The sequence below is a fragment of the Theropithecus gelada genome, chromosome 7b (genome assembly GCF_003255815.1).
Source record: "Theropithecus gelada isolate Dixy chromosome 7b, Tgel_1.0, whole genome shotgun sequence".
NCBI classification, from domain to species: Eukaryota; Metazoa; Chordata; class Mammalia; order Primates; family Cercopithecidae; genus Theropithecus; species Theropithecus gelada.
The window spans coordinates 105,092,875-105,108,140 of NC_037675.1; the positions used below are offsets into that span (position 1 = coordinate 105,092,875).

At 63.2% G+C, this 15,266-nt stretch overlaps 1 protein-coding gene across 1 annotated transcript; it reads left to right on the plus strand.

Annotated features, from left to right (window-relative positions):
* Positions 1-1,305: 1,305 nt before the first annotated feature.
* TRMT61A (tRNA methyltransferase 61A) lies at positions 1,306-9,073 on the plus strand. The gene is made up of 4 exons (XM_025391173.1): positions 1,306-1,389; positions 2,072-2,431; positions 4,671-4,937; positions 6,592-9,073. Exons 2-4 carry the CDS (start codon positions 2,101-2,103, stop codon positions 6,861-6,863), a joined length of 870 nt encoding a protein of 289 aa, XP_025246958.1. The 5' UTR covers positions 1,306-1,389; positions 2,072-2,100; the 3' UTR covers positions 6,864-9,073.
* Positions 9,074-15,266: the final 6,193 nt, after the last annotated feature.

Genomic DNA, 15,266 nt, shown 5'->3' on the forward strand with positions numbered 1-15,266 from the left:
GCAGCTAGGACAGGGACGCAGAGGGGCTGAGGTTGGAACCCTGGGTTTCCATGATGGACCCTGAGAAGCCAATGCAAGGACCACAAACACCGTGGCCTGGCCTGCCCCAGAGGCGAGAGTTGAGAGTGTTCCACAGGCTGCCGGGGCTCCAGAGCAGAGCTTGCTCTCAAGGAGCCTGGCCACCTCATTTTACCAGGCTGCAGTGGCTGAGTGACTGGGGAAGGTGGCCTAGGGTCATTGCTAACTGGCTTGGGTTCGGGCATAGGCTAAACCCTAGGCTGGGTAGGGGAGTCTCTGTCCTCTCCAAGCTCTGGTCCTGAGAGCTAAGGGCTGGAGGAAGAAAATCTGTGTCCCCTGCCCCCGCTCCCCTGCACACACACTCCACAGAGAAGCCAGCTGGGAATGGCATTGCTGCGACAGAACACCACTCCCGCTTCCCTTTTTTGCCTGTCCTCCAGCAGCACCTCCTCCAGTCTCCTGCTCAGGCTCCTCACCAGACTCCAAAGTGGGCCCAAGTCATCCGGTTCTCATTATGCCTTGGTTCCCAGGAGGGGATACATGACTCCTTCTCCCTCCTAGAAGCAGCTCTGCACTCAGGAGAACGTGCCCCCGTCGGGGGAGGCAGGGCCTGGGCGGAAGGCCACTTCTGCAGACTTTTCCATGTCCCCATCTGCTGCACAGAGCTCTGGCTGACCCTAGCCCGAGCCTTTTAGGACGGCCCCTTGACCTGCGATTCCTTTCTGGAATTCATCTTAGGGCCCAGTCAGGGGTGTTTCCAGAGCAGTCTGCAATAACAAAATGTCTATGGCAAAGTGTCCTCATAGAGGACTGGGCAGTGAGCCACGGGCCAGCCCTCTGGTGGATCCCCAGGGGCTGTCGAAGGGGTCCGGGACAGCAGTGACAGCCAGGCCTTGGCTCCTGCCGCCCTTCAAATGTGCCTGGGTGCGATGGCGACCCGCGGCCGGCGGGGCGGGGGGACCTTTGGTTTGTTTGTTATTATTTGTAGAGATGGTGGGGGTCTCACTACGTTTCCCGGGCTGGTCTCGAACTCCTCAGCTCAGAAGAACCTCCCGCCTCGGCCTCCCAAAGCGCGGGATCACAGGCGACAGCCACCACGCCGGCCGGCCGCCATGTGGATTTTGTACAGTCTTTCGATCTTCCAGCGACCAGCAAGTGTAAACAGAGCAGCTCACATGAGGCAAGAAGTCGCCCAGGAAACGTCCTCTGGGAGGGGCGGGAAGGGCAGCCTGGCGCTCCCAGGATCCCGTGCGCGGAGGGGGCGAGGCGGGGCGTGACGTCATCAGCGGGCGCGGAGCCGGAAGTGTTGTGGCCGCCCCCGTCGCGCGTCGCGGAGGCACGTGTGGAGCCCTGCCGGCGGGAGCGTCGCAGGTGAGACTCCGCGGGGCCCAGGGTGGCAGGGCGCGGGTGAGAGTGGCCCGGGCCGAGCGCGGCGCGCAAGTCCTGTTCCTCCAGCCTCGCATGGGCGGCCCCCGCCGGCCCGGCCTGGCCCCTTGCTGCCTCTGCACCGGCTGGGCGGTGTTTGCGTGGACGGCCAGCTCTGAGTCACCAGCCCCTTCCTGGGGAGCTCTTACCCCTCTGTCATACCCTGCTACCCAGCCCCTGTGGGGGAGACTGGGCCGAGGAATCAAGCCTGGCTTGGAGGTGACCTCATTGACCATTTGCATCTCCCCCGCCGGTGGACACCTCGGAAAGGCGCTTCCTCCTCTCACACCTGGGGAATGGGAGTCAGACTCATGGAGAAGGGTGATGGGAGGGTCGGGTCCTCACTCCGGAAATCCTTGGGACCGACCTCCGCCATTGCCAAGCCTCTGTCTTTTCATCTCTGATTTAGGCTCATAGTCCCTGTCTCTTGTCCTAGACCAAGAAAGGCTTCAGAGGCCAGGCCAGAGTGCAGCGCTATTGGGCTCCCTGTCAGGCAGTTGCAGAGACTGAACTAGCCACACCCCGCCCATGCCCACTGCTGGGATGTAGGCCTCGAAGCCTTCTACCTAGACCCCAGACCCTCATCCTGCCTCCTGACTTGCTCATACCTACACACACCCCTCCCCAGGTCCTTGGCACTTGCCAGACATTAGCACCATGAGCTTCGTGGCATACGAGGAGCTGATCAAGGAGGGTGACACGGCCATCCTGTCACTGGGCCATGGTGCAATGGTGGCAGTGCGTGTGCAGCGTGGGGCACAGACCCAGACCCGGCATGGTGTCCTGCGGCACTCAGTTGACCTTATCGGCCGCCCCTTCGGCTCCAAGGTGACGTGCGGCCGAGGTGGCTGGGTGTACGTGCTGCACCCCACGCCGGAGCTCTGGACGCTGAACCTGCCGCACCGCACACAGATCCTCTACTCCACAGACATCGCCCTCATCACCATGATGTTGGAGCTTCGGCCCGGCTCTGTGGTCTGTGAGTCTGGTGAGTTCCTCAGGCTGCCTCAGTTTAACTCGGAAATTGACACAAAGGTGGAGGTCAGAGCCTCCAGCCTGCGCTTCCTACAGACAGATGTGGCTCCTCGGTTTCTATTTTCACATCTTTCCGGGATGCGGACAGCAGGGAGTGAAGGTGGAGGCAGGGGAGCCCGTTAGGAGGCTGGTGCTGTAACTGGAGTGAGAGGTGGCTGTAAATGGACCAGGGGGAGCTGGGGAGGACTGGTGCTCTAGTGAGGGTCCTGCTTGCCTTCGTGGGGTGTGGCCAACTTGATGCTTGGCGCTGTCCTAGGTGCTGACCGTCAACCTCTAGTTCTCAGTGCTGATGGTGAAGCAGAGAGAGTTGCCCCTTCTGGAAAGAGGCCAGGGCTACCCCAAGGAGCTCACTGTAGGTGGAGAGTGTTCCCATCCTCATCCGTGATCAGATCCTCACCTGCCACCAGTGAATGTGAGCACCATTGTCATTGAGTCCAGGGCCTGGGCTGTGGGAACCCTGCACACATACAGGTGCTGGGGCTGCCCGGTGCAGTGATTGAAGCCAAGATTGGCCCCAGGCACTTAGGCATCTAGGTTGTTGGTGGCATGTTCCTCACGGGCAGGAGAGCTAGGGTTCAGGTTCACGAATAGGGCCTAGCACGGCCATGCTGGCTTTCTGAGGGCTGCAGGTCACCGTGTCCCTCTCTGGGGTGTCTGGGTGGGAGGGGTGGAGAGCAGGACTTAGCCAATCCCATCAGCTGCTGCTCCTGTGCATCCTGTGGCGGGTGCTGGCCTCTCCGCCCCTGCCCCACTCTCGAGAGAGAGCTCAATCAAGCAGCACGCTTTTCCTGGCCTCCTCAGATATGCCAGGTCCCCTCCTCAGAACCGTGAACAAGACAGACCAGGTTCCTGCCCTCGAGGAGCGGGGACACAGCCTGGGTGAGCGGCTCAGTGCCACTGGTTACTGTGAAACTTGTGAGACAGGGCTGCGTGTCTGAGGGGGACCCAGAGTGGGGTCCCTCCAGCTAGGCCAGGCAGGGAAGACCTCTCTGAGGAGGGGACATTTGAGTTGAACATGATGAGAGGGGGCCTGCGAAGAGCCGAGGGACAGTGCCACCAAGGAGGAGCATGCCGAGGCCCTGCAGTTGGAGTGTGCTGCCGAGTCAGGCTCAGTGGGGGAGGCAGAGGGGCTGGGAGTGAGGTTGGAGGGGAGGCGAGCTCCACCCCGGAGGCCAGCAAGTCTGACTTGTCCCTGAGTGGGAAGGAGGCATGGCCAGGCTCTGCGGCGGGGAATAGGCAGCAGACTAGGAGCACCTAGGGGAGGGGCTGCTCCCTAAAAAGAATGTGGGAGGTGGCAGGACGTGGGATGGGACAGAGGGAGTGGAAGCACCTCTATGGGTCTGGCCCAAGCGCTTGCGATGCTCAATGCAATTTGGGTTCAAGGGATGGGTGGCAAGTGTGCAGTAGCTGCTCTAGCAGGAGTCTCGAGTGGAGGGGCCTGGGGATGGGAGTGACATCAGGTAGATGACCCCTGAAGGTGGAGCAGGAGGAAGGACACAGGCCCTGGCCCTTTCCACGGGACAGGAAGTCAAGCAGAGGGGCCATCCGGAGGGAAGCTGGGGCAGGTGTGCTGGGGAGGACTGAGGCTGTGTGGCTGGTGGCCAGGCCCTGCGTCCTGAGTCCAACCAGGCCACGGCAGAGCCCCAGCCCCTGTGTGGTGGGGTCAGGCTTAGGCAGGCTTGGTGGGGGTGGGCTGGACCAAGGGGACCAAGGAGCTTCTGGGGAGAGGTGGGCATGAGGATGGGCAGGGTAGGCCACTGTTGATGGGGACTGAGGAAGGGATTGGCCATGCCTGGAAGGAGACAGAGCTGAGCGATGGGATGGGCCTCTCTGTTCCCCCTGCACAGATTTCCTCTGAGGCTCCAGTCAGCTGGGCTGCTCTCAGTGCCTATACATGCGCCAGGCGGGATAGGGCAGGGTTGCCACTGGCCTGGCCTGTGCCCACAGCGGACACCACAGCATACACAGCCTGTCAACCCCAGCTCACCCCTAGACAGGGCGCCCAACCCAAGGCTAGCCCAGGGCTCTAGGCAGTGGGGACCACACAGCCCTGGAGTAACGCCCGCCTGTAATCTGGGGTCCTCCCGAGCACTGTGTGGGTCTCCAGGGTGAGGTGGGGGTTGTTTCCTGGGAGGCTGTGGGTCCCGAGCAGTCCCAACTGATGCCTTGCCCTTCCCATCTTGTCCTGCCAGGCACCGGCAGTGGCTCTGTGTCCCACGCCATCATCCGCACCATTGCACCCACGGGCCACCTGCACACGGTGGAGTTCCACCAGCAGCGGGCAGAGAAGGCCCGGGAGGAGTTCCAGGAGCACCGTGTGGGCCGCTGGGTGACTGTGCGCACCCAGGATGTGTGCCGCAGCGGCTTTGGCGTGAGCCACGTGGCCGACGCCGTCTTCCTGGACATCCCGTCACCCTGGGAGGCTGTGGGCCACGCCTGGGATGCCCTCAAGGTCGAAGGTGCACTAGGGGTTCCGGGAGAGGTACAGCCCGGGCGGGGTTGGGGCAAGGGTGCAGGACTGAGGGGTCCAGAAACCAAGCCACACCATGGCAGTGGCTAGGCCAGGGCCTCGTCTTGGCCTTAGATGAGGAGTGGGTCAGGCTGGCCAGGGGAGGCAGAGCTGGGGAGGATGGGCCGATGGGGAGGATGTCAACCCCCTATCGGGAAAGGTGGCAGTGCCACCCAAGTGCAGGGCAGGCCCGGCTGGCGGTGTGTGGAATCCCCTGCCCATGCTGTTTCCCGAAGTCTCTACTCCCACGAGTTCTGGAGCCCAGGGAGCTGGCCCCTTTTAGGGAAGATGCTGGGTGCGGAGGCGGGGCAGCCCTGGGGAAGGTCGGGCCTCAAGCCAGGGAGGTGGCTGGGACGCCAAGGTTTTTCCCTTTTCTGGAGAAGGAGCAGTTCAGGCAGCAGGGGCCCCTTCTTCCCAGCTGAGAGTTGCATTGTGAGAAGGTGGAGGGTGGGGGTGTGGGGCGCCCCGCCCCACCTCAAAGACTAGCCGAGGCCCTGTACGGACAGCAAGGCCATGGCCGGGGATTCCCTGCTGGCTCTGGCCCAGCCCTGACTCCTGGGTGCTGGTCTCTGCTGAGGCCTTGGGGTAGCTGTGGGGATCTCCACGCTCTGCCTCCTAGGCTCCCTGCTCTGGGGACACTTCTGGGCCTGGACCGTAGTCCCGGGGAGGCTGAACCCAGCAGAACCCCTCCTGGGGCCCCCATGCTGCCTTTGTGACTCCTTCCTCCGGAGTGGCCGGGGGAACCTGCGCCTGCCTCTGGGACCTGTCCCTTCTCCTGCCAGCTCCCCCTTCTGGGTCCAAAGGCTCTGGGCTCATTCAGGGGCCTGGCGTCTCCTGCTGGTCACTGGAGCCCATTGGGGAGGGTGTGGTGCGCTCAGCCTCGGTGCCCTGTCTAGGCTGTTGTCACACAGAAGGTGCCTCCTCTAACCCTGAACCTCCCGACGGCCCCGTGTCAGGGTACACCTGAGGGGACCAAGCCTCAGGGATATTTGAGGACATTTGTCTGGGCCATACCTCTACCCGGCCCTGGCTTCCCCAGGTCCTCCCAGCCAGGACAGGAACTGACCCGGGCTGGGTTCTCATTCACTGCAGGCCAGGCCAAGTGAAGCCCGCGGCTGCCCTGGTGGGAGGCGGCGGGGAGGGGCTGTCATGCTCAGGCTGTGCTTCGAGTAGGCGCCTCCTGTTCCCGGGAGCAGTGACAGCCTCTGATTTCCTGTGACAGCAGCGGCCCCCGCACCGCCCCGCGCTGCCGTGCTGTCAGAGCTACTCTGGGCCCAGCACTCCAGCAGCCCCATGGAAGGCAGGAGAGCAGTGCCCACTATGGGCCAAGTGAGACAATGGCGGCACAAGCTTGACCCAGTGCCTGGCATGTGGGAGGGCCTAGTGCGGCTAAGCTGGGTGACATGAACAGTGGCGCCAGGCCCCATGGTGGGCTGCCAGTTGAGGGCCAGGCCCCTCTGCCCTGCATCCCAGCTCTCTGGAGAGCTTGCAGTCTGCGTTGGGACCATCTTAGGTTGGCCTCAGACCCTAGGGTGGGAGTTCAGGGATGCCAGGGCCAGACAGGCCACTCCTGCCCTCTGACCCTCGGGTCCTGTTTCCCACAGGTGGGCGCTTCTGCTCCTTCTCGCCATGCATCGAGCAGGTGCAGCGCACGTGCCAGGCGCTGGCGGCACGTGGCTTCTCGGAGCTGAGCACCTTGGAGGTGCTGCCACAGGTCTACAACGTGCGCACTGTCAGCCTGCCACCACCCGACCTGGGCGCAGGCACAGATGGCCCTGCCAGCCCTGACACTGGCCCCTTCCGCAGTGGCACGCCTATGAAGGAGGCCGTGGGCCACACTGGCTACCTGACCTTCGCCACCAAGACTCCAGGCTAGGGCGCCGCCACCCAGGGCATCAGGGAGCTGGGAGCACCGAAGGGCTGGGCAGGGAGGCCAGAGGCACCTTATATGGTCTGCAATGCCTGCCAGACACAGATGGTGGGGCGGGGCTTGGGGGCCTCCTGGGTGGCCAGAGTGGGACGGCAGGAGGGGTGGCTATGATGGAGGAGGAGTGCTGGGGCTGGGCCTCAGCCATTGCTGTCCAGTCCCGCGGCCCATCCCAGCTGCTGTTTGTTGCCAATATGAAGTCTCCACTGTCACAGGCTCCCCTGGATGTTGAGGCCAAAGGGTGCAGGTGGGGGAGTCTGACCCCCTCCCAGGTGGGCCTAAGCAGGAAGGGGGTGGGGGAGGGAGGGGGCATTGTCCCCAAGGCCATGCTGCATCTGACCCCTGAGCCCCCACGGCCCTGGCTGCCCCACAGGGCCTGAGACCATCTCGTGTTTCTCCAGTTCCCGGGCCGAGGCTCCAGCCTGGGCCAGAAGCTGGGGTGAGATGACCCAGGATCCCTGCCCTGCCCTCCCCAGTGCTAGGAGACCAGGCCAGCCCAGGAACCAGGGAGGTGACCCTGCTCTCTGGCCTTCAGGCTGATGTCACAGCACTGGGCTCAGCCCAGGCCTGCGTCCACTCAAGTCCAAGAGGCGGGGCAGCCCCCACCCAGCCAGAGCCCCTTGACACAGGCCAGGCAGCACTGCGGAGAGCAGCAGCAGAGCGGGTTGTTCGCCACAGGCGACCAGGCAAGCGTGTCGGGGCTAGGGTGTGAGTGCCAGCCTGTGAGTCCCAGAACTATGTGGGCACCCCTACCCCTCACAGAAGCCAGGGGCGTGGAGGAGGACCCCCCACAGGACAACAGTGTAGGGTCCAGGAGGTGTGTCCAGGACACCTTCCAGGGACAGTGCCTATGTGAACACCTCTCAAAGGCTAAGGGGGCATTTTCCAAAGCGGGGACAGAGGGTGGGACGCCCAGGCTGGGGGGCTCTCCTCGCCCGCCCTGGTGTGTGACAGCCTCAAGGGAGGACCGGTGCCTATGTCAGCCATGGGGTCCTTGGAGCTGCCACTGGTGCCTAGGGGGCCTGGGTTTCAGCCCATGGAGTCAGCGGCTGTTGGGAGCCTCAGCGGCTGTAGGGGCCTTGAGTGCTGTGCTGGCAGGCGCCTGGCCCTGAGTGTCAGTGATGAGCAATAAACGTGCCGTCCCCTCTGTGCTGCATGATCCCTAGTGGCCAAGGCCACCCCCAGCCGCTGTCCAGGCCAGCCCTGCCTGCGCTCTGCCCCTGGTCCCTGCTCCTGCCTGTCCTGGTTTGGCATGACGGGTGCTCCAGACTCCAGGACAAAGGGGCAGATGTGTGGCCATCCCCATCTGGCTGCAGAAAAGCCCACTTGTCCCTGGGGTTGGGGTGGTCCAGGAGTGCTGGGCCTTCCTCCACAGCCCCGGGCTGGAATATTCAGTGTGGCTGCCTGGGTTACTTGCATGAGCCCCTGAAGGAAGGGTCCACCCCAGGCTGCCTGGTCCCCACGAAGTGTCACACTGTGGGTCACTGGGGGCTGTGGCTTCTGTGGTTGGGGAATCCTGTGTCCCTGAGAGTTGCTCAGCCCTGTTCTGAGGGCTTGTCCTCTCCTTCCAGGACACAAGCCCTCCCTCTAACCTTGTTCCTCACCTGGGGCACAGAGGAGGGGCCCCCGGTCAGGTTCAACATGGAAGTGGGTGACCCTAATGCCAGGAGCTTTGGGGTTAGGCTGTGCCTGGGGTGTCATGAACTGGGTGGCTCACACCCCGAGGTCTCAGTTCCCCCAAGCCTGCCCTGCCCCTCCTGGCCACAGCAGAGGCCTGCATGCTGCCTGACAGGTGAACACCAGGAGGTGTTTCTTTGAGGCGCAGCTCCACGGTTTATAGGACACGTAAGCCTCAGGCACTGTAGGGTCCAGGTTGTGCCCATTTTCCAGCCAGGACTGGTAGCCCATGTGGCGGCCCTGGGTGAGTCACCAGGATCCGCACATGGAGAGCGGAATCCACCCTTAGTTGTCACGTGGGACAGAGTCACTGTCTCAATCCTCTCGGCCCTGCTGCTCTGCCCTGCACACAGGCCCCCATGACGACTTTGAGCCTCCAGGCATCCACCGCCACCCACCATATAGCTGGACCTCACCCCACTCCCTCAGCTTGGATCCTCACCTGGCCTTGAGCCAGCCTTAAACTCCTGTATGTCCTTCAAGACCCCTTCAAATGTCCTTTTCTCAGCATGCTTCCCCAGACCATCTAATGCCCAGGCGGGAGAGTCCTGCACACCATGGCCTGAGGGAGCCCCCACAGCAGAGGAGCACAGCCCAGTTCTGTGATGGGAGCGTGACTTCCAGGGGCAGCGCTGGGCCCATGGCCGTGAGTGACCCATCAGCAGGCCCCGATGATCAGCTCGAGTCAGCAGCACAGGCTCATCATGGGGCAAGGATTCACCAGAAACGCCCTCCCTGGCCCAGTGTTTACTCGCCTGGGCCTCAGATTTTCCCTGGAAATTCCTCCCCCCTCGCCCTGCTGTCCTGCACTGAGACAGTGGCACATGACTCCCGGCTGCCCACGCCCTGGAAGGTCCCAGGCCCTGGCCCTGACTCACCTGCTTGGAGGGTCCCAGTCCTGGGTACTGCCCTAGAGCCAGGGTTAAAGTCCCCTCCCTCAGGAAGCCCCAGGGTGTGAGCTGCTCCTGGGCCTCCCTCTGCCCCAACCATGCCTGCCTCAGGGCCCAGCCCCTCACCCAGGAGCCCCAGAGGGCTGGGCCCAACCAGGGCTGCACGGGTGGGGACCAGGACAGGATTTCTGAGTGGGCAGAGGGCAGCAGGCCGCTGGGGGCACACCCTGTCTAGCAGAATGTGATGAGGTGGAGTTGCCCCTGAGGACCCAAGAGGCCCTCACCCCTGCAGTCTAAGTCTGGGGCTGTCCCCCTTCCATTGCCCCCTCTGCCTCCATTGCAGCTTTGCTCTCTCCACCCACCGCCTCTGGCCCAGAAGATGGAGGGTAGGTGGGCTGCCAGGGGACCCGAGCCCCCCACAACAGTCCACTGCACAGGTAGGGAAACTGAGGCACAAAGCTGTGACTCCGGAATCCTGGCCATAAGTGGTTCCCCAGTGCATGACCCTAGAGAGCAGAGTTTTCAGGCAGAGTCCTGGAAGGTTCCTCAGGAGACACCTGTGCAGGGGGACGTTGGAGAAGGGAGGGCAAGCCCTGCAGGTGGGGTGGGTGGTGCCCCAGAAGTGGTGGATGGAGAGGGTGCACCTCCAGCCTCTGGGCTGGCAAGTGCTGTTTCAAGAGCTGCTCTAAGCAGGGTGAGCGCTGGACTCAGTGCCCCCACAGCCTCGGGGCTGTAGGGCTCACACGCCAGCTTGGAGGGGCCCTGAGCAAGAGGGGCCCCAAAGAGGGGCCTGGCTCCTGATGCCCTCAGGAGGGAGGGAGCAACTGCCGGGCCTCACACCCTGTCCTCACCAGCCACAGAGGGTGGGCGCTGTCACCAGCAGGCATGGGTTGAATGCCTCCCACGTGCCAGCCCCTGCCCTTCAGGGCTCCCAGGAGCCAGACCCAGATCTGGGCACTCAGTGCAGGGCGAGGTCTGGATGCGGCAGCGGCAGTGGTCTGGACCCTGTGTGGTAGGTCTGGGTTGGTGTGGGGTGGGGGAGTGGACCGGCCTTTCTGTCCCAGGGGCTCTGCGCACAGCCCGCTCCTGGACACTGGAACTGAGCCTTGAGAGAAGTCGCTTCCCGAGGTGGCCAACGGGTTGGCGGCAGACAGGCTGGGTGCCGGGGTGTGTGGACCCCAGAACCAGTGGGTTGGGCCCTGCAACCCACTGTGGTTCATCAGTGAGCAAGGAGGGGCACAGTGGGGCCAGCCTGCTGCCCTGCCCCAGCAGTAGCCTTGCCAGCCCGCGGGCCCTCCCCACGCGGAGCCTCCATGCCCAGGGGAGCCTGCGTGGCCCAGCCCGTCAGCCAGGACGAGGGCGTTTCAAAGTCAGGCCGCCTCCGAAGCGGTGGTGTTGGCGGGAGGGAATAACTGGCTCCCACCAGGCTGAGAATAGCTCAGAATTGGGTCACGCTCACCGAGATCTCTGGTCACAGCCTCCAGCCTTTGACAATAATCAGCTTTCTCCCTGACATCTGTCCCTTCAAAGAGGGGGCAAGCCGGTGCAGGCACTTCTAGAAGCAGCAAAGCAGAGGGGACGGGAGTGGGGAGGGGCATCCCCACCTCCTGGCCCCCCATGGCAGGCCCCCTGCCTCCCTCCCGCCCACCCCATGCTCCCTTCCGTGCCTCAGGACCCACCAGCTTCCCGCACAGGGTCAGGTCAGGGAGCAAAGCACGGCAGTGCCCTCTGACAGGTGAGGACACCGGCTGGGGGCTGCAGGGAGGGTGGTGCCTGTGCCTGGCCCTCCCGTGCTCTGGCAGCCATGCCCCTCAGCTCCTGAGACTCAGGGGCTTGCATGCCACTGCCCCAAGCCGCCCTCCTCTTGCTCCTCCCAGTCCTGGGCTCTTTTAACGTGGTTGAAGGGCATGGGTCAGAGCAGGCCGTCCTGCCCCGCCAGGCTTTTGGGGCCTTGTGTTTCCCCCAGCCCAGGACTTCACCCCATGTCTTGTTTCCTATCCATTTTCCCGTGTTGGGCCCTCCTCACCCCTTGAGAGGGCTGAGGTGGGTGCTGTCACAGGCCCTCAGAGCCCGCATCTGTGCCGTCACCTGCGTATACTGCCACCAGGTGGGTGCTGAAGCCATCTTCGTAGCAACATAGGTGCCTCCTGCATCGAGCGATAGATATGCCTACCACATGCCAGGCACGCTGATTTTGGTTCTTTAATCTTTAAAAACCCACAAGGCAGTTCTTCTCGTGTTCCAGGTGACACCATTGCTAAACGTTAGTCACAGATGTGTTCCTGAAGTGCCCGTGACACTGAGCATCTCAAGATGTGGCCCCTGGACTGCCTGCCCAGCATTGTCCCCACCCCACCCCTGCGGCTCAGCGTCATCCCCACCTCACCCTGCTGAGCCGGAACTCCAAGGCAGGGCCCAGGGTGCCCCCTTTCTCCAAGCCTCCAGGTGGCTCTGGTACTCAAATCTGAGAATCACTGCTGGAAGACCCGGGAGTCTCGCAAACATTTCTTTTTATTTCTTAAACAAAAACCCCCTTTATTAACTGAAGCGGCAGCTCTCTGGCAGCTTCCTGCACGCGGCCGGTTGATCCTCTGAGGCTGCGCGGTCAGCTGCAGCTCAGTTTCTCCCGGTGTGGCTGGACTGTCTGCTTCTGAGCCCCAGACCCTGTCGCTCCCTGCTGCTGCACTGCAAATGCCCTCGTGCTCCCAGAGAGAAACTGAGGCAGCAACAGCAGGTCGCTGTGCGCAGACCCCACGGGGCCCCAATTTGAATAAACCAGTGTCTTTTACAAAATAGGAAAGTTGGGAAGTTTGAAGCTTGAGTGGCTGTTTTGTGAGTTTAAGGCGTGGCCACATTTGCGGGCATGCTGACAAAGTGCTGGGGAATGACAGGGTGGCTGAGATCCAACTCTGAATAACAGGGCTGGGGAGGAAGGGGAGCAGACTTCAAACCAGGCTGGCCACAGACTCCTGGGAGCTGTGTGCAGGATTCTTCACACGATTCTGCTGGTGCATTTCTTTGACAATTTCCAAAAGTTTTTATTTTTAAAAAAAGGAGGCTGGGTGTGGTGGCTCATGCCTGAGGCCAAGATGGGAGGATCGCTTGAGCCCAGCCTGGGCAACACAGGGAAGCCCTGTCTCTACAAATAATTAAAAAATAAAAAAAGGAAAGATGCACCAGGCCAGTGGCCAGCACTGGTAGCTGGCAGGACCCAGCCTGTCACCCAGGGTGCTGGCACGGCAGACGCAGGCTGAATGTGGTCTGGGGCCTGGCCCCTGCCTGGAAGCCCTGGACCTGCAGAGACACGGGCCCTGGGGAGGAATGCAGGGCCAGCTGTGGGTGGGGGGCCGGCCATGGATGGGGTGGGGACAGTGGGGGCGACAGGCTTGTTGCTAAGCTACAGGCACAATGGACATTCCGGGTGCCCGGCAACGGGGAAGGAGACGCTTCTTGGAGGGGGAACCGTGAGGGGCCCAGGCCACACTTGTCCCTCAGCAATGCGCACACCCCCACCCTCAGGCCATTGAGACTCACTGGCTGCCTGGCCTCTCAGGGTAAAGGGCAGCCGCCCTCCTGGTGGGGCTTCAACACGCCCTGACGCCAGCCTCCACCCAGCTGGGGACCTGGTCGGAATGTGCCCTTGATGGCTCCTGCAACCCCAAGCCCTGGCCTGCTCACCTCCTCGTGGCCTCTGTCTTGGGGCCGCTTGTGCTCCCCGCCTCTCCTGCCTCTGACTGTGCCTGCCTAGCTGGTGCCCCCAAGTGCAGGCGTGGGGCCCTCGGAACAGGGCTTGGAGTTCTGGTAGAGCCTCCATCCCCTGCCACCCCTCTCCTGGCCCCAGACTCAGTAGCCCCTAGCCCTGCCAGCCAGGCTCTGCCAGAGTCACACTGCAGGGCCCCTGGCCCCTGTGGCTGTCTCTGTCCAGCCACCTCTGGAGGGTGTGTGCCACTCCCTTCAGGCTCCACATCCCCCCTCCGTGGATGGCCTGCTAAGGAGCTCTGGGCCCAGCCGGTGGCCAGGAGGAGGGAGGCTAGGAGTTCACCGTGCCTGGCGGCCCTCCCCACCTCACAGACGGTTCCTGAGCGTCTGGGCACAGCGGCCAGCCCTTGCCCTTCCCCCACACACACCCTGTGTCCCTCAGCATCGCACTGGTTGGGCCTCAGCCCTGCCCCTTCCCCCAGCCCTGAGGGTAGAGGTCGGACCCCAGCTGCTGCCGAGGTCCTGGCTCAACCACACATTTCGTGTGCACAGTTCTTTCTGTCCTGGGTGGGCCAGGCACAAAATAGGCGCTCCGTGAACACATAGTGGAGCCCGCCAGGCAGTGCCACCACCCTCTCATGCTCTCCGTCTCCGCTGCTGTTTGCGTGGCCTTTGCCACCCTGGTCTCTGCCACCCAGTCCTTGCTGGCCTCACTGGGCCAACCCTTTGCCCCACACCAGGAGGTGTCCAGTGCCCTCTGGAGGGACGCCTCCTCTGTGCACTGCCTGGGGGAGGCAGGGAGGTGGGGCGGGGGCAGGTCCTAGCCCCACCACCCTGGGCGGGGCTTTGGCCAAAGGCCTTGCCCTCTCTGAGCCTCAGTGCCCTGCCCCGTCCCAGGGGTACCCTCAGGAGCTCCCAAACTGGGCTCGTGGGAGTCTCCTTGGGGCTGGCATGGGAAGTGCCCAGGAGTGCCCCAGGCCTGCCAGCCCCTCACTCCACCATGTGCACGCTAGGGAGGTGTGGTTTTAGCAGCTGGTCCACACATCTGGCTGGTTGCTCCCAGAGCCCACCTCACCAGGGTCAGACTGCCCAGGCAGCTCCTAACACCTCAGGTTCCCCACGCCTTCCTGCAGCTGCCGTCCCCACCCCTAGAAGCTCGCCTGCCTCTCCTGAGGACCCAGGCAGACAGCTGGACACAGACCCTCCCCAGGGGAGGCCTCTGGAGGGGCCTGCCCCTCAACAGGTGTTGCCACTTGATCAGGAGCAAAGTCAGGGTTGGGGCTGCTCCCGCCCCTCCCCTGCTCTGTGCCCCCCGCTGCAATGGAAGCCTAGACTCCTCCAAGGCTGAGCTGGGGCCCCTCAGCGTCTCTCCTGGGGACAAAGAGGCAGCTGCCAGCAGGGCGGGGCGGGGAGGGTGGCCTTTGTGCGCGCCGGGCCCCTCCTGGTGACCTCACCACCGGCCAGAGAAGGGCCCTTTCTTCCCAAAGGCAGCCGTTGGGAATCCGCCTGGGGACAAAGCCGCTGCCAGGCAGGGGACCAGCGAGTGGCTGGCTCCCCTCGTAGCATAAATTAGGGGGGGCTAGGGTGGGGGAGGGGATGGCAAGTACTTCTGTCCCTGGGAGAGGGTCACTTGGTGCAAACAGACAAGCAAGCCCCCAACTTACACGTGGGGTGCATGGGGCCACCCTTCCAAGCTTCATTCATTCATTCGGCCCATTCCTTCGTTCCACAGATGGCTGCTGGGCGCTGGCCCAAGAGGCTGTGTGAGGGCCTTGGGGACGCAGGGGATGCATCTGGTGGATGAGGGAGCAGTGGGTGAGGGGCGGGGGTGCCCAGTCTGGAGAAGGAACTAGGACAGACGAGTCAGAGCTGCCCAGAAGCCCCAGGGCCTGGGTTGGGGCAGGCGGGAAGATCCATGCTGAGCACGGTCACCCAGCAGGGCAGTGGCCACGGCCACCCAGCCCAAGTCCCAGGCCTCCAGGAGAGCTCAGGAAAATATTTGATTTTCAATGTGTGGTGTGGAGTGGCACCCACCCCCCATGTGTGGCCAAGGGCTTCCTGTCCCCAGAGTCTGGGTGACCCACAA